Source organism: Gallus gallus, chromosome 4, assembly GCF_016699485.2.
Source record: "Gallus gallus isolate bGalGal1 chromosome 4, bGalGal1.mat.broiler.GRCg7b, whole genome shotgun sequence".
Lineage (NCBI taxonomy): Eukaryota > Metazoa > Chordata > Aves > Galliformes > Phasianidae > Gallus > Gallus gallus.
Genome location: NC_052535.1, coordinates 253,544 through 278,638, shown reverse-complemented (window position 1 = coordinate 278,638; position 25,095 = coordinate 253,544). Strand labels below are relative to the sequence as shown.

General features: G+C 46.6%; 1 protein-coding gene across 5 annotated transcripts; it reads right to left on the bottom strand.

The window, feature by feature from the left end:
* Nucleotides 1-1,015: 1,015 nt before the first annotated feature.
* Nucleotides 1,016-24,985, bottom strand: HEPH (hephaestin). 5 transcript variants are annotated; one of them, XM_040699963.2, is made up of 21 exons: nt 24,322-24,985; nt 22,574-22,770; nt 20,189-20,433; nt 19,308-19,520; nt 18,563-18,742; nt 17,887-18,141; nt 17,147-17,315; nt 15,924-16,063; nt 14,927-15,058; nt 14,154-14,365; nt 12,467-12,617; nt 11,938-12,150; nt 10,972-11,182; nt 10,559-10,698; nt 9,625-9,756; nt 8,607-8,713; nt 7,668-7,893; nt 6,098-6,237; nt 5,552-5,714; nt 5,147-5,179; nt 1,016-3,583 (listed from the first exon to the last, which is right to left on the bottom strand). In XM_040699963.2, the coding sequence occupies exons 2-21, from the start codon at nt 22,768-22,770 to the stop codon at nt 3,339-3,341; spliced, it is 3,504 nt and encodes a 1,167-aa protein (XP_040555897.1). In that variant the 5' UTR covers nt 24,322-24,985; the 3' UTR covers nt 1,016-3,338. The 5 variants fall into 5 exon arrangements, with proteins under 5 accessions (XP_040555897.1, XP_004940583.2, XP_420165.5 ...); XM_004940526.5 differs by having other exon boundaries at nt 24,430-24,985; XM_420165.8 differs by having other exon boundaries at nt 24,875-24,985.
* Between the last annotated feature and the right edge of the window lie 110 nt (nt 24,986-25,095).

Below are 25,095 nucleotides of genomic sequence, written 5' to 3'. Positions count from 1 at the left end.
CTGACTTTAACAAAAACAAGAAACAAGACCACCTCTTATGCTTCTGTACGCAAATCCTGAAGGCTTTTTGACTTGTGTATATCTCATATTCACAGCATGAGCAGGAGCATAAAGGAACGTGGGCTGGAGCACAGCCCTAGCACTGACAGGGCACAGCAGAAATGGTGCTCCCACTAAGTGCCACAGGTTGATTATGCCCATTACTGAGCATGATGGCAGCACTAATAGAGGGCTTTTCATTTCAGCCTTGCTGCAAACATCCACCTGCTGCCATGTAAATGAGTAACTCAGCTCTGCAGTCACCTGTGACAGCCTAGGAGGAGGCTGGTGACTTTATGTAGGTGAGCGGGCCTGCAGATGAATATCTGAAAAGGTTATCAAACCTGACTGGGGCCCAGGAAGAGCTGCAGACAAAGTACTGCTGTAAGCAAATACAATAGGAAGCATCAGCTGCTTCTTATGCATATCCCACAAAAGAAACCCATCAAAAGTGAGTTCTTCTATAAAGATAAAAATGTCCTGTACTTATAACAGCACTACAAAGTGAAACAGGGTGTTTTGTTAGTTTCCTATAGCATTAAGCTATCTAAACACATGGATGCCTGCATTTCACTCCCTGTGCCCACATGGGTACACTTTCAATCCTTTTTTGTATTTACCATCTGAAACCATTCATAGAGTTATTAACATCAGCCTGAACACCGTGCTGGGTAACCTGCCACAGGTGTCCCTGCTGAGCAAGGGCTGGACAAGACAACCTCAGCTGTTCTGTGATCCAACTCAAACCACGACAGAGTTTTCCTCACGTAGTTTACTTCGCATGGATGAAAGAAGTGGGAGCAGCCCCAGGTTTATTGCCTCAGCTCAGCACAGAGCAATTGCATTCTTACACCTCTGTCCCCATTTTTAGAGGTGTCACAGATGCACATCACACCAGATCCTGCTTCAGGTTGAACCATAAGGGTTACCCACACCCTCCTCTGCATGGTCTCAAAAAGAAACAGACAAACACAGGGCACTTTTCTCATTATATTTTTAAAGAGCTCAGAAACCATGAAGTATCACAAACTAGGAGTAAAATGAAAAGAGGAGTGCCATCCCACTGCGTGTCCCAGAGCAGCAGTGCTGAGCCTGGTTCTGCCTTTCTTTCCTGTGCTCTCTTCAAGCTGAGGTGACATGTTGGTGGCCGTCTATGCATCAGGGATGAGCAGAAAGGAGATGCTGTCAGGCGCTGAGAGAGAAGGCTTGATGCCAATGCAAACATTTGCTCACAGGCTGCAGGCAGCTCGCAGACACCAGAACTGTGAAACATCTCCTCCACATACTCACGCCAGCTGGCAGAACCAACTTCTGATATGAGGCAGTCATGAAGTCACTGATGAACTGCTTGTCACAGCTGTTGCCCCCTCCAACAGAAAGCTTTGCCATGTCTTTTCCAACCAGAAGAGCTGCTCAGTGAGGCTCCCTCCCTGGCCTGGGGACAAGGCTGGAGAGCAGACCTCCAGCACCATCCCATCAACCCAGACCCAGTACCACACTGGAGAAACCCTGGCAGCCTGCTGGGTAAGGAATACATGGGATGTGGAGATCCTGCTCCAGCCCCCATGCTTCCCTGCCCTGCTTCATAGCCAGCACTAAAACACAGTCAAAGTAGTGAAGAAAGGATGACTTCCTCCTTTCTATTTGTAGATGAATACATTTAAAACAACTCATTTTTCTCTCAGCACAAGGGGATAATTTTTTATTTATTTATTTTTTGCAAAGTGGGGGGAAAATGAAAGTTTCCTGCACAATTTTTACTCCTGATGACAGAGCTAAAGTCTGCCCAGGAGGGGGAAGCCTGTAGCAGCAGCAGCTGAACTGGGGCTTACAATGAGCAGAGCGCTCATGTTCAGAGCACTCAACAGCCCTCCAGCTCCTCACCAGGCTTAATGAACTATAATGGAAGGAAATTAATGAACTTTCTCCTCATTTGCCAAAGGAAAGAGCAGCTGGACCCAATATGAATCGTGCATGATTAAGAACATCATAACCACCGCTCTAAATAAAAGAGTGATACACCTAAACAGCCCACAGCAGTTCCTTGTTATTAGAGCCACTCAGCTAGCTCTGCTTTAATTGCCACTGAAAGACACCCAGAAAGGATTTTTCTACCTTTTCCAATTTAAGACCAGGGACAGAAGTACATAAGCACAGATGCACACAGGGGCTCAGCAGAGCAGGCAGACAGGCACACATGGAGCAGCTCGGTGCCACCACACAGGGCAGTATGACCCTGGGAGGACAGGCACTGCCTGATGGCAGGCACGTGGCCTGGGGACTGCCAGGGCTGTGCCACCCCACTCACCAGCAGCACTCACTCCTGGCAGTTCTCATGGCCCACATCCCCTTGGGTGAGTGCAGGCACTGCAGCGGCAGCCCCTCCCAGGGCTGTCACAGCAGTACAACTGCTGACACTCCATGGGTGGGAGCACTCCCACACTTGTGCCCCAAGCACAAATCCCAGGTCACACTGCACTGAGCCTCTGCTCAGCTTATGGCAGTAACATGGCAGCAGCTGAACTGAGAGAACTTCAGGGAAATGTATGAGAGCAAACCACGCCATAAAACACCACAGCAGCCTCAATCCTGCTGCAAAGGAGCTGTACAGATGCTGGGCTGCAGCATTCCACCAGCAGAACTGTGGCACAGGGAAGTCACCAGATGCTCTGCAGCACAGGGAAGCTTCATCTCCCAGCACAAGACACCTGTGCTCAGAACACACTGCCCCAGGTGCTGCACAAGGATTCATCAGCAAGGCTAATAGTGAGACACAACTGTTGCCATGCTCCCCGATGCAGCTCAGACACTGTGACATGCTTTGCCCTGAATTTACATCTGCCCAATTACTCATCAAAAAAAAACAGCAATCCAACTTTAAATTAACATTTTGTCTACTGCATTCTTACTTGATTCATCAGAAAAAAAAAATCCACACTTAAAACCACAGATCCACAGATTAACTTAACCGGGGGTGGGGGGGAATAAAGGCTCACAGTTTGGTTGTGAGACAATGCCCAACTCAGCTCTGGCAACAGAGTAAGACTGGATTTGGTCCAAGAGCTTCTGCTGAAGACCAAATCTGTTATGGAGAGAAGAAAATAGGGGAATTCTTTCCTTTCTTATGGATGAGAAGTATTTTAGAAGGACCTTTTACTCCCATTGTTTGCCTTCATTCAGTTGAAAGGATCCCCCTCCTTGGCTCCTAGAAGCCCAGTGTGCAATGGAAGTGATGCCCCGAAGTCTTTGCTGCAGACAGTGCTCACAATGCAGATACAGCCAGAGTTTGCACGTGGCTGTTATAGCCCTGAATTCTTTTTAGACATGAGTTTGAATCCGTCATCCAGAATAGACCTCCGGTTGAGTCTCAGCTTCCTTTGCCTCCGGAGGTAGATGACGACTCCCAGGAGGAAGGCAGCAATCAGGAGGAGGACCAATCCTATAACAGCTAGAGTAATGACTGCAGCTTCCACCTGCCCTAGAGGCAACTTAGCTCCAAAAAGCCTGACCTTCTGGGAGTCATCCTCATCCTCAGGTTGTGCCTCTGAGAGGAGAAAAAAAAAAAAGCTGTATTATTTCCCACCCTCACTGGTACTGAAAGGTTCTGAGAAATAGGGAAAAAGAGCAAAAGAATGACCCAACACAATCCAAGCAAGCTAAAACAGACCAGTCACCATCAACCCAACAGACCCACACCACTCAGGTCAGAAATTTGAGAGTAAATGGTTCCTTCCCTACTCTACTCCATCCCACAACCCCAGCATGTCTCACCACTATTCCAGCCCTACCAGCTAATCACTGCTAACCCACTCATGAGGAAGGCGGTCAGAGGTTGTGCAAAGCAGCAGTGGCTGAGCTAGGAGAAGAACTGAGATGAGAACACACATCTGGACTGGGGCTCTTGCAAGGTCCCCACTCTGCTCCAGGCTGCCCGTGTGTGGCTTCTGCTGCTGCCCACTTCTCAGAGTGCACTTGCTCAGCCATGCCAGCAGTGTCACTTCACATCCCAAGCTCTTCTGCTTCCATAGTGAAACAGCAAAAACCCTCTGAGAAAGGCAGCTATTGGCACAGACAGCAACCCTCCGTCAAGGTTCTTACTTCATAAGCACACATAGGCTGATGCTCAAGTAAATACAAAAACAAGTTACTTAAATATTGTCACACTACAGCTGTCAAAACCGCATTTCCTACTTCTCTTCTTCACACCCATTCACTGAGGAAAACATTGTTGAGAAGACAGCAGAATTGTCAGTACAAAGACTGAAGCTTTGTAGAAAGATGGTTGTATTTTCAGCCAATTGAAGCTGACTCTGAAACCAGCTCAGCTGGATTTATTCAAAGCAGCTGAGAAATACAGGAGTAGTTATAAAGAGAAAAAAAAGGGAAGAACACACCACCACTAACTCCTCCAAATGTTACCTACATTACATTACCTCCATTTTATGGAAAACTGTAAAAAAAGTGGTCTACTACTTTCCCTTTCCCTCATTCTACTCAGCCTTCCACTCTTTGAAACACCTTAAGGACTGACAGCATGTGCTTAAACACTTTCCCTGGGGGTAAAACAGACCAGAAGTTGTGCTTGTTGGTGCACCCACTGTGACTGCTGGAGGGACTTAATGTGAACATTCTCTCAACCATACAGGCACTGACAGTCCAAGAAGGAAAAAAAAAACTAATCTATGATCCTTGTGAGTTTCAATTGAAAGGAATAAGAAAAAAAAATCACCTCCTTCACAGCATCTTCCTTTACAAGCCCTTCAAATCTCTGCTTGTGTGATAAATTCATATGCAGAAGTAAAGCAGGGTATGAGACCACTGAGTTTTTTGACCTAACAAGGTCAAACAAGCCCAAGCATCTTATTTTTATCAAAGCACAGATATGTAAGAAACAGATAAGCTAACTTACTTACCAGGAACCTCCCTATTACCCATCAGTAGCCAAACATCAGGCTAACACTGTCTGGCTGATGAGGCTGTATATGATGTCTGTGCTCCTCCCTTCTCCCCTCATTCTAGCACAAATCTAGGTCTCCATACTGACAGGAGATCTCTAATCCTTTGCCTCACACACAGACACTACTTAGCAGTGCAAACCATACATTACCTTCATTGTAGTTCAGAACTGCAGGCACTGGCTCTGAAAGGAAGCAAGAAGTGGGTGATAAAGTGTTGGGCTGAACAAATTGAGTCCAGAAGGCAGACCTGACTTTCAACTAGTGATATTCTTATCAAGAACAATTGCTAGCTGATGGCTGACCCTTGCTTCGCAAACTCAAGCTAAAATAAATCTCATAATACCCTATGCAAAGTAAGCTCCAGAAACCAATTTATTACCTCCAGCTGCAGGTATTACCACATTCAAAGGGAATGTATTAATGGCAATTATCTGCTCAATTAACTAGCCGTTTATGGTACAAGAGTTGCTAAATGTGATGCAAACAGAATTTAGCAGCATTAATAGAATATGCTGTTACATGTTTGATGACAGCAAGGAGTGATTATTTCTTACCTTGTCTGGGCAAGACTTGGAAGAGTATCTCCATGCCAGCATGAATATGATCAGACACATGGCAGTGAAGCAGCCACGTCCCAGGGTTCCCAGCCAGCATCTCCACCATTTCAAAGGTCCCAGGAAAGAGATCCACAACATCTGCTCTATAGCTTTTGCCACTCTGTGGAAGAGAAAGGGGTCTGTAAGCATGCAGCACTCCATGCATCCCTTCAAGAACACCTCTAGAATTCTGTCAGCTTCACTGGAGACCACTTCAGTGCTACTACAGTTAATAAAAGCTCTACAGAACATTCCAAAGAACACCTCCAGGGCTGTACTGTGTTTGCTTTCTCAGTTACAGTAATGCCTAAGACAAAGAAGCATTAGCTAGATATGTCAGCTAAAAATAGAGGCTCAGCCTGTCAAGTCTGGGCATGTAATACCACCTTCCCCTCCTAGTTGTGCACTGTTTCTGTGAAACCATTCAAGAAGTTCCAGTCAGAGTCATGCAAATGCAATGATATCAGTGATCAGGTCACTTTATTATCAGGAGGATCTTCTTACCTTGTATATGAAGGTCTCGGCATGAAAATGGACTGTGTGGACATCAATCTCCTGCCCCATTCCCAGCAGGTACCAGTTCACCCACTCTCCTTCAAACATGGTCAGCCCAGGCAAGTTTGCATAGAGCCTCCCATTGATAGCTGGGCATTGAATGACACATGGGAAAAAAGTAGAAAAGACTATTATTGGAATGGTAAAGACACTGAATCACCTCAGAGGAAGAAAATGCAGGACAAGTTAGATGCTTCAAAGCTCATCTAGGAACCACAGCATCAGCATTTCACACCTTCCATACAACAGCTTGGCACTATCTACAGACAAACTACACATTCATTCTGTTAACAGATACAGAAGATGCAGCTCGCATCTAAAGCCATACTGTAATTCATACCAAATAAATCTATAAAAATTACTTGCTGAAAACCCAGAGCTTGGCTCGAAGCAAGGGGAATATACACAAATACACACAACTCAGAAACATTTACTTGCTGAACGACAACAGCTAATTTCTGCCAACAGGAACCCTGTTATTCTGTGTGCCTTATGCTGCCTGCACACATTGTGTGCTAATCATGTAGGGGGAAAAAAGAAATCACTACATGGTGGGACTTAATTCCATAATTAGCATAGCTAGAAGGAATAATGCTTTAACTGCAAATGCAGAAAAGAAACCAAAACAGTGAGTGAGCTGAATGAGGTACTCAGGGCAACTGCCATGCTTAGATGACAGTAGAGGAAAAAAAATATTGGAAGTGACCTATCTGAAAACAGGACATCTCATGTTTTACTCCCAGATGTGCCATTGGCACTTTCTGCAGCCCAAAGCAAGCAGTCAGCTTTAGTGTGTTGCCTTACTAGCTAAAATATTGGGCTGACAATTGTAACTTAACAGAGATTAGTATTTGGACATGCTTTATATTGCCTATATAAAATAAGCAGTAATAATAGCACAACAAAACTCTTTGCTGTTCTCATCTCTGCAGCTGCCTAGGGGCTGGTTTTGCTGAGAATACTTTAGGTGGAAAAACAGACACAGTATGGAAGGAACCATAAATAACACATGATTTTAGAGGAAGTTTGTTAATTCTGCTATGGTAGGGACAATTTTCTGTAATCAGATAAGAGAACCTGTCTGTGTATTGCCATCACACAGCCTGGCCAACTTATCTGAAATGTAACACTATAATGGTCCCAAAACGAATAGAATGAAATCAGTCTGACACATTCATTTCACATTTAATATCTGCTGTCCAGAGTCACTCAGACACATCTGATATTAACCTATCTGGCCCATGTCTTGTTATTTCTACTGAGAATGACAGTCATAATGATTAGCCTTCATTGGAGATCAAAGATCTGTGAAGATCTGTGGCATATGTCCTACAATACTGGGAACAACAGAGTTTTATATTTTCTTTGTGCCAACATTGAAGGAAAAGGGTGAGGGAATTCACCAGAAGTCAGGCTCTCATTTTCTCAGCCTTTCTGACTGCTTATAGAAGTCAGAGGGTCAATACCAACTGCACACAGATGGTGACAGCTGGGTGCCTAGGAGCCCAGCCAGCATTACCGTGCATTTTGTTGCTTTCCACAAACTTCTCATCCAGCAGGTCAATATCCTTGTGACTTCCACTGCTGTAACGCTTCACATTCTCCTCTAAGTACCAGGACTGATTTTCATCAAAAACCAGGAACAGGAGAGCAAACTCCCTCTTCACATCCTTCCTGATGCCATCAGCTCGCAGTGCCCCTTTCCTGCAGACCTTCAGGGGTCCGATCAGACCACTGTACATATCCTAATCCAAAGGAAGGGGAAAAAAAAAAATCTGAGCTCTTCACCCTTCAGCAACTGCTCCCTGCATCACACCCCACTTACACTGTGCTGCTGTGTATGTACTCTCATTGCTAACAATCAACTAGCTGAGCACAAGGACAGACTACACATGCTCTCATAAATGCAAATCAAGAAGTCAAATGTGAATGGTATAACAATAATCCCCAGTCTAAGGCTGTAAAAACATCCAGAACTTGAAAGGAAAAGCCCACTGTCTCCAGGTTGAATGTGATGCTTTACTGCAGCATCACTCAGGTTGTTTCCCCTGTGAGATCAGTGCTACAACAGCAGATCTCAGGAAAGCTCTACATTTCCCTATTTTATCCATCTAGCCTAAATTTGGACAATTTCTGCCCTCCTGAATTAAAGTTCTCACCAACAGAAGCAAGAACTCACTGGGAGATGCTCTCACATCCTGCAAGTGACCGAGGAAAGGTTAATTTCAGCATGATATGGAATTATTTTATGTAGGTTTGCATTAGGAAAATAGTGACAAATACCAGGGCAGATTTAGAGGATCCCCTCTCCCAAGAGAATGATAGATATGCCAACTGAGTGGTTTTTCTGCCTTTCACCTGGGCCAACTCCTGAAACGTACTCAAGTTGCATTGTTTTCTAGATGGGACAAAAATTGGTCTAACCATGCTTTTCTAGTTCTAATTTCTTATGTTTTACCTTCACTGGGTCTACCATGGAGTAGTAGATCCAAGGAACACAGGCTGAATCATCTGGCCCTGGACCAGACCTCTCAGGAATTTCCCATTGGTATGTCACTATGTCACCTGAGGACAGAAGCACCATTAGCACCACTGTGATAAATGGAGTCACCAACTTTTTGAGCAGCACAAAGCACAACAAAAACAAAAGACCACCTTGTCTCAGAATTACAACCCATTCTGCAGGATGTTGCATCATTCACTGGTGCTGAAAGGAAGGATGGAAGCTCCCCTCTCACAAACAAAGCAGAGGGGGGAGAAGAGATGCACACTAACTGGAATTGGCACAATTCAGTCTTATGCCATGTTTAAGACTAGACCAGACCAAGGGAATTCTGCCCCTCTTCAGCACCAGTGGTGTTTGAGATGATCTTTCACCTCTTTGAAGTTTATGATACTCAAATTCCTTTTCAAGGTTAATAATTTGCTTACTAGCAATATATCTCAGAAAGACAGGGCCCAACTGAAAGCTTGTTTGTTGCAGAGACAACCTTCTCTGAAGATGATAGTACTTGAAGGGGACCAAAAGTTACATAAATGGACATCTGGTCCATGAACAAAACTTCAGTCAGCATCCCGAAAAGCAGCTGTGCACACTGCAACAAGGACAGACCATGAAGAAGAGCAGGACTCCTCCCATCACAGTCCATCAGACCAGGGCTGCCAGGCCAGCAACCGAGCTAAGAACAGTGATCAGCCTCCTTACAGACAGACCAGGCTCAGTGTTGAGGACAAGACCGTGGAGAAAACATGTGCTGCATTTACCCCAAAGTCAGAGCAGAAACACAAAAACTACCCTGGGCTGCCCACATAAGTGACAGTCACAAAAAACACAGTGAACCTGAAAGATCAGTTTTTCTTCTGTTCCAGACCTCAATGAGTACATCTAAGCCTATTTAAAGAAACAATCTAGCTGTAGGCTAAAATTGACTTCCTAACTTTGAGCAGGATTAAGGCTGGAGAACACTGTGACTTACCAGGATGTGCTACTTGTGGCTGTCCTGTCTGCCTTTCCAGCACCCCGTGGGCATGAATGGAGTAGGGTCGTGAAGCACTGTTCTTGAATACAACATTGAGAATCTCTCCCACTTCTGCCCACAGAAAAGGACCTGAAAATTGTAGTAATGTACTTTGAGACCAGCAAGAACTACCATATCTCCTAAGATTACTCCCTACTTTTCTCATCCTCCTCTCCCAGAAATATTCCCTTATAATACATATGATGCTCCCCTCACTCTTCACTACCATAGCTCTACCACCAGAAGAGAGAATTGGAGGACAGTCCCAACTCTCAATGAGGGAAATGAAGGCAGTTGCATGTTTTAGCTGTGCCCCATCCAACTAGGTCTTAATTTCTGAATACTGCTATACCAAACTCCATATTTTTTTTTATCATTTGATGCTTTTGATAAAAAAAAACAAAACTGGTAATACTCAACATGGACTGAGAGCATCACATATGGCACACACTGCCTCAACATTCCTGCCCTGCCACCACTTGCAGTCCTGGGTTCAAAGAAAGGCCTCCACAGACTTCCATCAACACCGTAGTGTTTCTCATCCCCCCTTCAAAAACCTTTCATACCTGCAGATTTTCACCTACATCTCTCTGACTGCTCTACAGAAGACAGATTGCTCCATTGAGAAATGCAGATGTGAAAAATGCTTTGCTTCAGGCACGGAAGAAAACTGGCAGCAAACACAGGCATGAAAACTCAGCTTTCTACTAGAGGCTGTACTCAGGACCCTCTTTACTGCTTTCTCCAAAGCTGGCGAATCTGGACAGAGACACTCTGGATTTCTTCTTGCTGGCATACACAGCAGACACCCGAGTATGCAGGTGGCGTTCAGGTTACAGCCCTTAGCCCAAGCACCACCCATGTGAATGGAAGACTCTGCACATTTCCTTACCTAGTATCCCCAGGTGTTCGTCACCATTTATCCTGGCCTTAGGGGTCTGGAAGGTCCCATCTGTGTACTCCCTGTAAACTGCTTTCTTGTACCTGGAGCCAATCAGTCCATCCTTATTGCTCAAAAATATATCGGCATAGCTGAGAAGTACAGAACAAGTGCTGTGTTACTCAAATGCTCACAAGGCACAGTCAGTGAGCCCGTGGTACAGGGCTCAGCAGTCGACAGGTTTCCCAGAGATCTGCTTCAGCTGCAAAGACTAGCAGTGACACCTGGGCTGTGCCACCAGTCCCCATGGCACTGGGTACATGCCATAGCACAGCACCATGTCACACATGGCCAAGACACTCTAACAGACTTGACTGAGGTCTGTTGAAAACCCTTGCCCAGGGTTCCCCAGCTCAGGGCTGTACCTCTCTGCAGAGTGGTTGTGCCGCTCCCTCTCCCAGCTCCGGTCTGGCACATAGTCCCACTCCATCTCCTCTGCCACTATGTAGTATGTGCGTACTGCTGTGTATGGAACAGCAGGAGACAGAGCCCTCCTGTTGCAATTGGAAACCGAGTACTGCTCCCTCATTCCAGCCTGGTAATGATTGCTCGTCTGGCAGTAGATCTCAAAAGTCCCTGCGGGAGGCAGCACAAACAGGACATCAGCTACTTCAAAGATCCCAGGAAGCAGTGCTGCCCGCAGCGTGTGACATGGCTGACATCAGTATGTGTGTTGTGCTTATCTGAGTGTTTGTTTAGGGAGCTGGGTTGCCATAGGCTGAGATTAAAAGGGGTTGACAGAGAAACCAATAAGGAACAACACAAAGTTCCACATAAAAATTACCTCAGGAGGCCATCTTACACACAACAAGCAGCTTATTAGACACAAAGAAACCAAGGAGGTGACAACTATGCTACCTTTGCTAGTTAAGCAAGAGATCTAGCGTGCAAAAGCTGAAGGGGAGGAGACAAGCAGCAGCTGAGGCCACAGTGTGATGGAGAAGTAGTACTGTGTGCCTAACTCCCAAACTGGGAAGACATGGGTCTGTTATTGTGAGCCTCTGCACACCATGACAACTCTGCTACTTCATTCCGAATGGTATGGCCACATGTTTCTATGGATCACAGGCAGCAGCATCCATCAGAGCTATTATTACAAATACTAAATAGGAAGCAACAGCTTAAGGAATCAGTCTGGGATAATGGGACAAGGTCCTGTATCTCCCATTCTCCTCTGGAATCAGATGCAGAGACAAGAGCTTTGGGCTTGTAAATAGGGCCAAACAAGCTGTAATGCACAGCTCAGCCTGTAATATGCAAGAGTTCACACTGTAACAACTATTACAACCAGCGACTTTTCCTGATGCTGAGTTAAACGTGCAGACTCTTACCTTTGTTGTCAGGTTGCATAAAGGCAGTAGCAAACGTATGGGGGAATAAGTTGGCTGAATCTTTCCGCATCCCATTCATCTTCAGAGTGTTTCCCTGAAACACAGCTCCATGTACGTCTGCTTCACTGCCCAATCCCAGAAGGTGCCAGGACACGTTGTCTCCTTCACATATATCCAGCCCAGGCAAGTTACCAAACATAAATCCATTAATGGCTGCAAAGGACAAAACAATTCACTCTCTGGTAGATATCAGCCAGGAGGTTTATTCTGTGCATCTACCTGGATAGGGCAAGCATACCACTGGAAAAGCATCTTCCTCGTACATAATTCACCCCTGAACACACTCAGGACAGACTTTCCAAGACAGCAGCTCTTCTTATCCCACATCCCACCCACTCCCTGGCCTTGCTTAATTTCAGCCCAGCACAACACACAGCCACTCCAGCTTCCCAGCTCAGACTTTGGGTGAGCACAGAGCCATGTTTGGCAGGTTCACTCCTGCTGCCCACAGAACAGCATCAGGCCATACCATGCATCCTGTTCGATTCCTCAAAGCCATCATCCTTTTTCAGAGAAGTCTCTTCCATCCTCAAATAGTACTTTATGTTTGCACTTAAATACCAGCTGAGGTTCTCATCAAACACACTGAAGAGAAGGTAAAATTCTTTGTCGATACCTTTCTAAGATACAATCACAATGATGGCTGTTAATTTTTAAAATGTACCCATTAACTACCCTTACAGATCAAACTGCTTTGTCTCTTATTTTCCCCCTTCTCTCATGACTTGGCTCATTGAGGGCAGGGCTCTGCCCTTTGCTCATTTTGAGTGTTTTAGTTCTGCTCTACAAGAGGCACCACTCTCAGGTTTGCCCTGGTATGCCACACAAGTGAAGAGATCAAGATCAGGTGAGGAGCATGACAACACTGCCTCTTTCCCCACCATGCTTACATTTACATATAGGTTTCGCCACTCATCTGAATTAGACCTGAAAGCTGGCCAATGGGGCAGGCTTACAATCACAACCCAACCCTCCATTCTCCTACCACAGGCCTTGGTTTGGGAATTTTGTATTGCCCTGAAGCCTTAAAAAAAAAAACATTAACTCTAAGAGATGCATTGCATAGGATGGTGTTTCCCCACTAACAGAACATTGCCAGTACTGTCTAGATGCTTATTTCGGTATCTGTTTCCTACAGGAAAACACACCCTGTAGACAGGGCTAAGCATTTTGCAGTTTGCGGCACGTTGGTGTAAGAGGAATGGCTTTGTATCTTTCCCAATTAACCATTAAAGGGTTGCCTAATATCATGGAGCCAGAACTGCTGCCCCAGATGGCTTATACCATCATACATTTCCAGATAAGTCCACCTGTTCTGTTTATTCCCTCTCAATACTGAAAAGGTTTTATCATTACCATATCTCCTTCACACAGTGGACTTAATACACTCACGATTCTCTCTGCTCAGCTAGCTCACTAGTGCAGCCACTCCCTGATCTAAACTGCCAGATAGGAAGGATGACACCAGGCTGTTCTGCTGCCTACCATCTCTCACAACACAAGTCTGTTAATGTCTTGCACTTCCCCAGGCTGATTTACTGCCTTCCCCAGACTTACTGCATTTAGTAGAGCTGTCCCTAACTGAAATTCCAAGAGCAAGTTCTGCTCATCTTCCAGATTTCACTTCTCTTTCATCATAACCAGAGACTGATACAGATTGTCAGTTGTTGTAGTAAGCTTTGCTTGAAAATGAGCTGAAGTTGCAGAACAAGTGAGGCTCTCCCAGAACTGAAAGCATCGCAATCATTTGAGCACACTATGCAGATTTTCACCTGCACATCAAGATGGCTCCTAAGCATTCCTTAAGGCTGCAATGAATATTCCTTTTGCTCTGAAAAGAGTATTTTCAGGCAGTCCACTACAACTCTCAAGGGTCAAAGATACCTATGAAGTCACACCCAGGGTGCATTCACATTCAAGTTTTAAAACAAAGCCCAGAAACTATTTCAAGGGCAGCCCCTGGATGTCCAGAATGCTGGCCTTTCCCACCAGACTTGCAGTACCCAAGTGCATTGATGTTAACCTGCCTTCTGACTTAGATTAGACTCTCCTGGACTCATACTGTCACATGTTTACTTTCAATGTTTTGAGGATGTTTCCTTTCCCTTCAGGGATACAAAGAATCTGGTAAGAGACTCAGGAAGAGTCCTTGTTACCTGTTTGTTGTTGTCATCCAAAGTGCCCGGCTTGCAGATGACCAGAGGGCCCACCAAGCCTGAGCTGGTGTCTCTGATGGGGTCCACAGCAGAGCTGTACATCCAGGTCAGGCAGGGAGGGTCACTGGATGTCGGCCCAGCATGACTCGGTACAGTCCAAGTGTATGTAAAGTTGTGCAGAGGTGGAACAGACACCCCATTTTGGGACACACCTTCAAAAACAGATGAGCATGGTTATTCTCAAGGTCTCTGTGCAAACCCAGTCACATCTCACCATTCACACTTTCATGCATGTCACAGGACATCTGAGATACAACGTAAAGTGTTCAGAAAGCACACAGCCGCTCTCACAATCCCCTTCCTGGTATCAAGGCAGAGATGGACATGCTGACAGCAAGTAAGTGGATATTACTACATCTAGGACATGTGTTGGAAGTACATGGACTACCCAAGCTGGAATGCAGTCGGCACGCTCCTCTGCTCAGTAGGTCTCAAACAGAAACAATCTGAGGTTTAGTTTTACTATTTCTCAGGTGAAAATGGTACCTTTGGACCATGCTACCTCAGACACTCTCCCTGGGCATAAGCCCTGCTGAAAGACACCTTCACTTCTTCCTCAGACAGACCCAGAGGACCACACAGAGTTCCACCCAGCTCCTGGGCACATTCAGTCCTTCCTGGCTGCAGGAACTTCCAGCACAGAAGAGGAACGGGCTGTGGATCTCTACCACCAGGAAGAATATTGAATTAATACAAATAAATGAGCCACAAACCATCATGGTACCGCATCCCTTCCCATGCCTTCCCATAGGACACTCCATGAGGCTGGATGCTGAATGGCCAGGAGGCTTTGTTAGCAAACGTCACCAGGATGGTATCACCAACTTCAGCTTTTATCACAGGACCTACACAAACAGCGGAGAAAGCCTGTCAACAACAGAGCAAATCCCAGGACAACCAGGTGAACCAAGCAAGGCAGGGCCACCTTTCATCCAAGGTAGATGGGAACAGATTAGGAACAGAGGTGGATGGAGGATGAGTTTGAGTCTGTGCAGCTCTCCCTCTGGACGTTGCTTATCTGACCTTGATTTTCTTTGTTTCTCTCCTGTTTATTTTAGTAAAAAAAAATGCCCACAACTCTTATGAAGTCATACACAAGATTACCCTCAGTCGCTTGTCTCCCTGTGGCTATTGCTGGTAATAACAACCCTTATTCTCTTCCCACAGGTTTGTGTTTTATTCCATGTGCTCTTTCCTCCGGTGGCCTCTCCCAGTATCGCTATCATTAATTTCTGCTGTCATTAGTCTCCACTGATGGCAGGAAATTGGACCACACGTATATGTGCTCCTACTGCATACGTCACAGCCCTTACATGACTCATTTGCCCTTGCGGACTCCCTGTACTCTTAGTTTTGTTCACCACTGATACCTGGCTATCACAGACAGCACTGAAGTGGAAGCTTTCTGTGAGCAGGGGATTTGTAGCACACCCTGGTGATACTCAGCAGAACTGTAGGCTCACTCCAGTCACAAACACTATACTGTCACAAATACCATAATGTGCGTCTCCAGTCCTTACTGCTGACCCCCCTAAAAAGTGCTATGGCAGAAAGGCAATTCCCTATGCTCTACCATCAGATTTCTTCAGCCCACCTGCCTCGCTCTTAAGTAAAACTACATCAAAACATAAGAAACAAGGGCACTCTTTACATCAGCCCATCACGCTTATTGGCACCAGAAGAGGATTTGTGCTGCTGGATGATTCCTACCAAGTATCCCAAGGTGTTTCTCTTCTTCAGACTGCTGCTTTTCCTCACGGAAGCTCTCATCAGTATACTCCACATACTTCACCTTCCAATAGACTCCCCCAATTCGGTAGAGGCTACGCTTGAAAAACGGCTCAGCAGGGCTAAACAAAAAGCAGATAACAGGTCATTCTTATGAAAAAAAGAAATCAGTCCTTTTCTCCTGCTTCCTTCCCACAGGGACCCTAAACAGACCCCCCCCAACACACCCCTCTGGCAAAGCCAGTGGCATCTCCAGGATTAGCAGCATCTCTGTGAAGCATTTCCACCCACCAGGCTCGTCTACCAGCTATGCTCATTCAGAGCCCTCTCCCAGTGAGACTGCCAGGTTCAGAGGCACATCTCCCCGCAAGATATTCAAATGAGGGCAGCACAGTAAATGGGAAGACAGGACGCAGCACAGGGGACAGCCGCAATCATAACCAAAAATACATTACAGCTGTAAAGATTTCTCTCTCCTGTCACCATCCTCAGCATTTCACAGATATAACCTGCCCTTCAGGAGAGGCAGTTTGGTCACAAGGACCAGTCACAGCTTTCAGTTCTAAGGTCTGCAAGAGTCACTGCAGGGCTTTGGGTAAATCATTAACCTCTCTGCACTTCTCTCTCCAGCAGCTTCTTAGGAAAAGGAATGGAGAGAGGGGCATGCCTTTGTTTCAGTTTGCCAAAGTCTGAAAGGGAAACCACTCAACCAGCCACTATCAAACCATCTGACACGTGGGATGGAAGGATGTCATGGAGGTTACTACATTTGATTTCTGAGAAATTGCTTGCTGCAGCAGGGCTACACTGAAGCATATCTGCAGGTTAGCTCTGCCACCCTGTGTCTGCTGCAAGACCTATTTGCTTAACAGCTCATCAGATCTCTATATTTCTTCCTAGGTCAGACATGACAAGCAGCAATGAAGCCCAGAGACAAAAGCAGCAGCTCGCATTCTACACAAACTGGGACTCTTGGAGCTTGTAGGTAAGGCTATGAAACAACAGCATACTTTCATGTGAAATCCCCTGAGATACCCAGTACTGCATTCAGTACAGCCCAGCTATCGCAGCTGACATTTCTATATGGGCCACTCCATGCAAACTGCAGGCACGTAGCTTGCTAAGAAATAAACCCCACATTATCTTACCAGCCTCCCCCAGCAGACTAGAGACCCCCAACCACAGCTGCAAGACCATCAGCTCACCTGCCCGCCTCACTCAGCTGTTTCCCACTGCTGCTGTCACGTCCTGAAGGTCCATAGTCCCACTGCACCTCCTTTGCAGCTATGTAGTACTTCCGAATTCTGCCCTGCAGGGTGGGCTCCGGAGCTTGCCGAGAACATGGACGGACTTCATAGATGGCAGCCATCCCAGCTGCCCACAGCAGGGTGGAGGACACATGGGCTTAATGTTACACCTCTCAGCCACTGAACAGAGCACCTTCCTACCAGAAACCAGACATTCCTCCTCTGCTGTCCCAGAAGGTACATGGCTGGGAGGTGATTAGGTTGTTCCCACAGAAAGGAGCTTCTTTATGGTGAGCAGAGCTTCTTACACTTAAATTTTGGATGCTTCATAAGTATGGACAGACAGCAAATAGAGTCTTCTTCTGACATATCACACCAGGGATTCTTAAAGGAACTAGCATTTTTAGGGCGCTGCCTCATCTTAACCTTCAGCTGTGTCAAATTTATCATTCACCAGCAACTAATGTAGAACATCACACCACCCCCAGTAAGTTTGACCTATATATTAATGGCCAGTTGACCATATCTTATACAAGTATGGTCATTTAACTACAGACATTTGTAGTGGGAATGCTGCCCAAGGCACAGCTCCCCATCACGCTGTACATCACAAGACCTGTGATGGGGACAGTGATGGACGCTGGGAGTAAAAAAAGGGAAGCCACGGAGTGCAGAACAGATTCCAGCCTCTGTCTTACCTTGTATGTGATCATTGAGCTGACAGCTCAGTAGCCATCTCCCAGGGTTACCAGGGATCATGTCTGCTGTAACAAAAGTGGCTGGGAAGAGGCTGGCCACATCTGTCCTATGGCCTCGAATGCTGAGTGTTTCTCCATGGAAGTAGGCTGTATGAATGTCAATTTCATTGCCCATGCCAAAGAGGTGCCACGCAACATGATCCCCAGCACACATTGTCAGCGCAGGGAGATTCCCAAACACAAAACCATTGATAGCTGAAGAGGCAAGCAAGTTAAAACCAGAGGTTAGAAAAAGGGCCATCAGAGCTTCTGCCTGCAGGTCACAGCACAGACACATTTGAAGTAGGAAACTAGCCAGAACCAACCTTCCTCTTTTTGTTCTGGAGAGCTTGGCTCTACAACTCATTTTGTAACACAAACCATTTTTCAGACTCTTCAAACAACTAACAGACTCACTCAAGCCAAAGAGTAAAACAAAATACTTTTTTTCCTTGGAGCTGCTACACAGTTTCTGTGCTAGTTTGCTTAGCATGTGATCTCAGAGCTTTCTATATCCCTTTTCCTCTCTACCCACAGCCTGGCATACAACAGCAGAAAGTGCATTTCAAGATATCAGAGCACTGACGCATCCAGAGCATCTGGGCAAAGGCAGCAGCTTTACAGAACTGACACTGACCATGCATTTTGTTGCTCTCTTGGAATTCCTCGTCTTCTTTGTCTACAGATCCCGGATCTGTGCAGAATGATGCAATGTTCTCATCCAAGTACCAGCTTAAGTTCTCATCCACCACACTGAACATCAGGAAGAAATCAACATCCACATCCTGGCGCCTTTGAGAAGTGCCTGTCAGTATTCCTAGGGTGAGAGCAAAGAAGATTGAATGCCCATTTGTGCAGAAAAGCAGACATCAGTTTTAAAGGCTTACAGCAGCAATAGAAAAATAACAGCTTATCACACAAAATAGAGATGGATGCTTTCTCCACCATTCTGGCACACTGCAGCATTCCAGCAATTTCATGCACTTCTGATATAACCCTGCTAGCTCAGTCCAGCACAGCTCTAGCTCTGCATGGCTGAACTAGAACTCCTTGAGTGTTCTGAGCACTGAAATCAATCAGCGTCTCTATTTTTAAAATATACAAACTAGGTCTCAAGCAAAATTCCTTCTCTTACAATGGATTCAAATAGCCCTCTCAATCAAACCTACGAACTCATCTACCTGGCCACAACGGGATAAAGGTAACTTAATGACTGGATCCCAACCAGAACACAGGTGCTGTCATCTCCAGTCACATCACATTTTCCATACAAAGTTGTGAGCTGCCCACCAGAGCATCCTTTCATCCTGCCTCTGTTCAAGTCACCACAAAATCTTCACAACCAGAAACTGCAGTCCTCAGTTGCTTTCCCTTCTTCTTACCTTCTTTGCACGTTACCAAGGGCCCAATTAACCCAGATGCAATATCCTTTGGTGCATCAATGTGAGAGTGATAAATCCAGGTCAAGCAGTTCGGATCATCAGCTGTCGGGCTGTGATCTTCAGGGACAGTCCAAGTGTAGGTGTAACTCCCTCCTGGGAAGACAGCATCATCCTTCTTCTGATCCTGGGGGGACATATCGGGATACAGGGATCCTAGAACAATTGAGCAATCAACATCCATTCAAGAAGAGCAGAAATATTCATACACATAGCCTTATAATGAGCCTCTCACACTCAGATAGCTGCATACAAGTAGTTGGATAGCATCTTTCAAAGCAAGACTCAGCATCCCAAGGTTGAAACAGCATTTCAACACCACTCTCTCAAAAAGAAACCAAGGCAAAGAACCACTGTAAGGCAACTTGCCCAACATACAGGCTAGCAGAGTCAGAAAGGCTATTCTCATTCTGCCTACCACTGCTTTGCCTTGAATACCACGTGCCAGTCAGCCTCCCAGCAAGTTTCTAGGGCTGCTTGAAATAGCAGCTCCTTGGCCTCATACTTTATTCTTAGGAACACTTCAAAGAATTACTACAACTCTTCTCCTGTGCCACCCTCCCACAAGCAACTTTTAGAGGTTCTATGAAAATCAAGAATTCCGGACTGTGTACTGCAATGCCCAGGTCAGAAGACTGCTCCCAAATCCATGAAGCTAAGTCAAGTCACAGTGCTGGATTAGTACAGACCAAAGTACAGCTGCTTTCCAGCAACACAGCTCTGGGCTAACCAAGTCTTTGGTTTCTTTACAAACACTTCTCAGCACATACTCCTCAGTTCCCAACCAGAAAAATCCATCTCTTTTATGGCAGTGGTTCATTTACCTTCAGAGCCCTTCTCGTAGAAGACACCGTGAGGATGGATTGTATATGGCCGACTGGCAAAGTTTTTCAGGTGTACTTTAATGGTATCTCCCACTTCTGCTCGGATGATGGGCCCAAGGAACCCCAGCCACGCCGGTTTGGGAATCTCAGTGGTGTAGGTGGAGTCTGTGTATTGCTTATAGACAGATTTCTTGTATGTACCTCCTATCCTGTCCTTGCCAGGCTGGAGGAACACTGAGGCCTTTCTGTTAAATTCAGAAGAGAGGAAGGCAGTGTGAGTCACACATTACACAAAACAGAATGTAACACTGGAGAAAGCTGTGTGTTACTGCTGCTCTCAGGTAAGCCTCAAAGCTTTCAGCATCACAGAAACCTCCCGTGCTCCACCCTAATACATCCATACCCAGCAGCAAACATCTGCTTCCCATCTCTGACTGCTGTGAGGGGAATGGCAGCCCATGCACAAAATGGGCAGCACAGCCAACAGCTTCGTCTGCTACACAAAATTCAGAGGACACTGGGCAGCTAACAGCTCTGTGAGGCTGGAAACAGAGCCACAGGTACACGTGGGTGCAAACTCCTGCTGACACACAGCCATGGCCTCATCCTGAATTCATCACGGAAGGACACAGAGCACATCCCTGAGCTATACAAACCACAGGGTGGGAAGGATGGCACTTCTCCAGCAGTCACCTGCAAGGGACACAAGGAAGAACAAAGCCCTTCCCTCTCCTGCTTCAGCCTTCGTTGTGTTTTGGAAACACATCTCAATGCCTTTGTAGGGTTTGTTGCTGGCTCACAAGGTTAAAAATAATAATAGTGTCACAGCTCTCTAACTGAGATCTGCAGCCTGAAAGAAGCCTTTCTACTCAGATTGCCACTTACTTGCAGAATAACAGGCAAGCACAGCAGGTATACACCCAGCACATTACAGCTTCCAGAGGTGCTAAAGTTCAAGACATGAGTATATTTGCTCTTTCTGACTATTTCTTAGTAGATAAAGAGATGAGTCATGGCTCAGATATGAAGGAGACAGGCGGAGATGAGAGCTCAGGTTACTCCCAACCCCCCCTCCCCCCATTAGGACTGAAGCAATGCTCACTGCTCTGAAATTGGCAAAGCCAGTGCTCATCTCCAGAAGGCGGACAGCAAAGACCAAAAGACAAAACACTGCCTCTCTCATTCAGAGCTGTGAGGGGCTGGGCTCAAGCTATACAGTCTTAAGCTCATGTTTGTGAAGTCACCCCTCTAGCCAGTATCAAAGTATGTGGGTAATTCATACTTTACTGCAATCTTTCTCCACATAGCCCATCCCTTTCAAACTAAAGGATTCTTCTACCATTTTACTACATCTGCCATTCTCCTACCAATTCTTACTGCTAGCAGTTTCACTTCTGCTATCGCTGCACATAGGAGTGCCATTAGCTAACTGTTCACAGTGACAGCTTTAGAAGAGTTTAACAGCTTCTCATTTCTTCTATTTGCATACTCGAAGAGAAAGTAAACCATAAATACTGCATTCGTTACCACTGCAGGTACCAATGAAAAACACCTGCATCACCTTGATTCAGCCTGACCCTGGGGAGCTTCTTTTCCTGCAAAGAAACTGAGCTTATTTGGCATCTCCAGAGAGAGGGGACTCATGCTGAACTGACAGCCCTCATTTTTCCTCTGACTTCCTCCTATTCCTGCTGTGTTTCTGAAAGATGTAGAAACCCCTGGGTGCTATTTATTATGGCACATAGCGCTGAGTGACTGGGCAGGCCAACAAATAGTTTGTCATAGAAAAAGGACTAAAACAAACGCCTTTAGAAATTTGTGGAAAGCTACAAAAAACAAAAGTTTGTTATTCTGAAAACTGGGAACAAACTGTTTTTGTGGTGACTCAAAGGGATTACTGCACTTTCCACATTTACTCCCCTCAGAAAAACAGAATGTTTTCCAAACAACCCCAAGGTTTCACTAAGCAAGTTCCATCACCTGCAAGGCTTGAAATCTCAGCTACACAAGAACAAGTCAGTCCCATGGGGTCATTTACATGGAGGTGAAAAGTCGTCATGCTTCAGGATACCGACATCACCAGCTGGAAGTAGGAAATGCCAAACCTCAGGGCAGAGCACTGCACAATCTGCTCTATTACAGTGCTTTCACTTCCCTCTAGCATAACTGGCATTGGTCACTGGATGCTCCATTAAATTGACTATTCGCTTCCCCACTGGTACAACTTCTATGTTCTCATGATAAAAGAAGTTAAACATTAAGCTAATAAAAAGCACACAGCTGATCCTGTCTCCTGCTTGCTTAGATGACCCAGAACACTTGCACAGAATTACTCAGAAACCATTCAGGTAGCACAAGACTCAGTTCTTATAGAACTAAACATACAGGCTACGTGTGATGCTTTGGTTGCTGATCACATTCATTCCTGTTGGAGCATAATTCCAGTCCACCTCACGGATCCCCAGGTAATAGACTCGGGTGATGCCTCCAGCGAACACAGGCGACAGCCAATGGACACAAAGCAGCAACAGCCAGAACAACCGCATTGTGGTATGAGCAGAATGCTCTTCTGGAGGGTACATCTGTGGGGGGAAAGAAAAACAAAGGAAAAGGAAGCGGAATCTGATCATGTAACTTTATCCTAGATAAGTTGGTTTGATGGTACCACACAGAACCAACATCTTTTGAGAGAGTCAGAAGTCAGGTAGAAGTCCTGCAGGGATCATTACCTGAACACCCATTGGAGTGAGAAATAAAGGAAATCATCCTCATAATGTAGAAGAGCAGAGATTTGCCTTGATAATCAGCATGCAACTCCACACCATGCTTTTCTCATCACAGTTTAACTCACTGCTTTGTCAGTAGCAATTCCAAATATTTTGTTTAATAGCGCTGAGAAAATGCTACTATAACCGGCATTCCTTCACTCCAAGGGAGATGAGGTTAATAGAACTGTTTGCAGCAGAGACACCCACAGTGCTTATGCTGTGTGACATAAAGCAGAGGGGCCCTGAGCTGAGCCTGCCACAGGCACCAGAACTTCAAGTGACAATTTTCACCAACAGGAAGGTCCCAAATCACCATAAAGGACCACATAAAAGGCAAAGGAAAACAATCCTGAGCAAGTAGCTACTGTTGCCATTGCCACAGTCCCTCTTTGCGCTACTAAACCCCCAAGAAAAACAACTCCATCAGCACAAAGCATTCCAAATTCCAACTTCTTTCAAGGATGCTCTTAAAGAATGGCTCCTTGCCACCCGGGGTTATGCCTGGATTAGCAGCACAAGGCTGTTCTCTTCAACTGGTCCCCATAATACCTCCCCATGATCTACACCATGAAGCAAGGAGCTCGCTCATAAACACTGCACTCAGCACCGAGCTCAGCGCGAGGCACCAGGAGCACCCTGGGGGACTCAAGGAGAGCAGCAGGAATTACATGAAAGCATTCCCAATATTCCATCTTACTGAAGAACCACCTGCCCAAAGGAGAAACTGATGGAGCATCAGAGTGCAGAATTACACAAACGATATACAAAAAAGATAAGGAATGAAGCAGATGAGAAACTAAGCACAAACCTGCATGAAAATGTTTACAAAAGATCTCACGCAGAAATGTGACAGGGTTAGGTGCAGCCTATAAAGGAACTGGCAGCTAAAATACACACCCAGCTCTTGAGATACATAAAAGCAACTTTAAAGAAGTTCAAAGAGAGAAACGGAAGATGCAAGTAAAGAAAAACGCAACAAAGGAGCAATGCCATCGGTTTTCTTAAACTTCAAGAAGAGGATGGTGGCAAAATGCCACGCAAACACAGACGCGTTTTGTTTGCGATGTAGGGATGGCTGTTATCGTTCACCCGCCCTCCGCTGGGAGCACCATGGCAGCGCTCAGCCCCGGCCCCACGGCTCTGCCCCCAGCTGCGCTTCCCAGAAATCCTTCTATGTCGAAAGAAGACTTGATTAAGAATAAACGCAAGTTTTACGCATAGGTCATCCCTGAACCTTGATATTTGTATAGCGCAGTTCTTTCTACTCCCAAGACTTCTATTCTTAACTAATAAAACTGGAATTGTAAACGAATAATTCAAGTTAATGGGCTCGCTAATCAACTGCCGCTTCTCAAACGAATTTACCCGACGGAACGCGGGGCTCTCCTCGGGCTTTTCAATAGAGCAGAAACACAACGCCCAACGGGAAGGGGAGGGGGGAGCACCGCGGGGCAGAGCCGCTTCATCCCTTACTGTGCGGAGAGTCGGCCGTCAGCAGAACATCTCCGTCCGTGGCGGCAGCGCGAAGGGAGCGGCCCGGCAAGCACCGATCCGCGCACCGCGGGGGCAAAGTCTGCCCGGGAGGGGGGCGCCGCCCGCCGCGTGCAGGTGGGGGCGGGACCCGGGATCCCCCTGAACCGCCCGAGGAGAGCCGGTCCGCCCGGCGCCGCCTCCCGACACCGGCTCTGCAGACGGACACTCCTGCGTTTCCCCGGAGGGGTGAAGCCGCCCGCGGCGCTTCCCGGGCCCGAGCGGCACCGCCGAGGTGTGCGGCGCAGGAACGGCCCGACGGCCGCAGCTCGACACGCGCCCGCCGCACCGTGCCGTCCCGCACCTGTCCTAGAGCCGCCCCACCCGTATCCGACTGCGGGCCCACACCTGCCCGCCGTAGGTAGGGCTAGAGCACAGCGGAACGTACCTGGAGATGCGGCTCCGCCCGCCGCTTCCCTCCCGCGGGACGCGCCGAGTCCGCCACTGTCGCCGCGCGGTCCCTTTAAAGGCGCGCGGTGAAGTCACGGGGCTGCGCGCCGCGCTCCCCTGAGAGCAAAACAAGAGGCACGCGCCGGCAGGGGGCGGGGCGAGGCGTGCGGGGCGGGGCCTGGCTGCGAGCACCAATGAGCGAGCCGCCCTGAGCCGCAG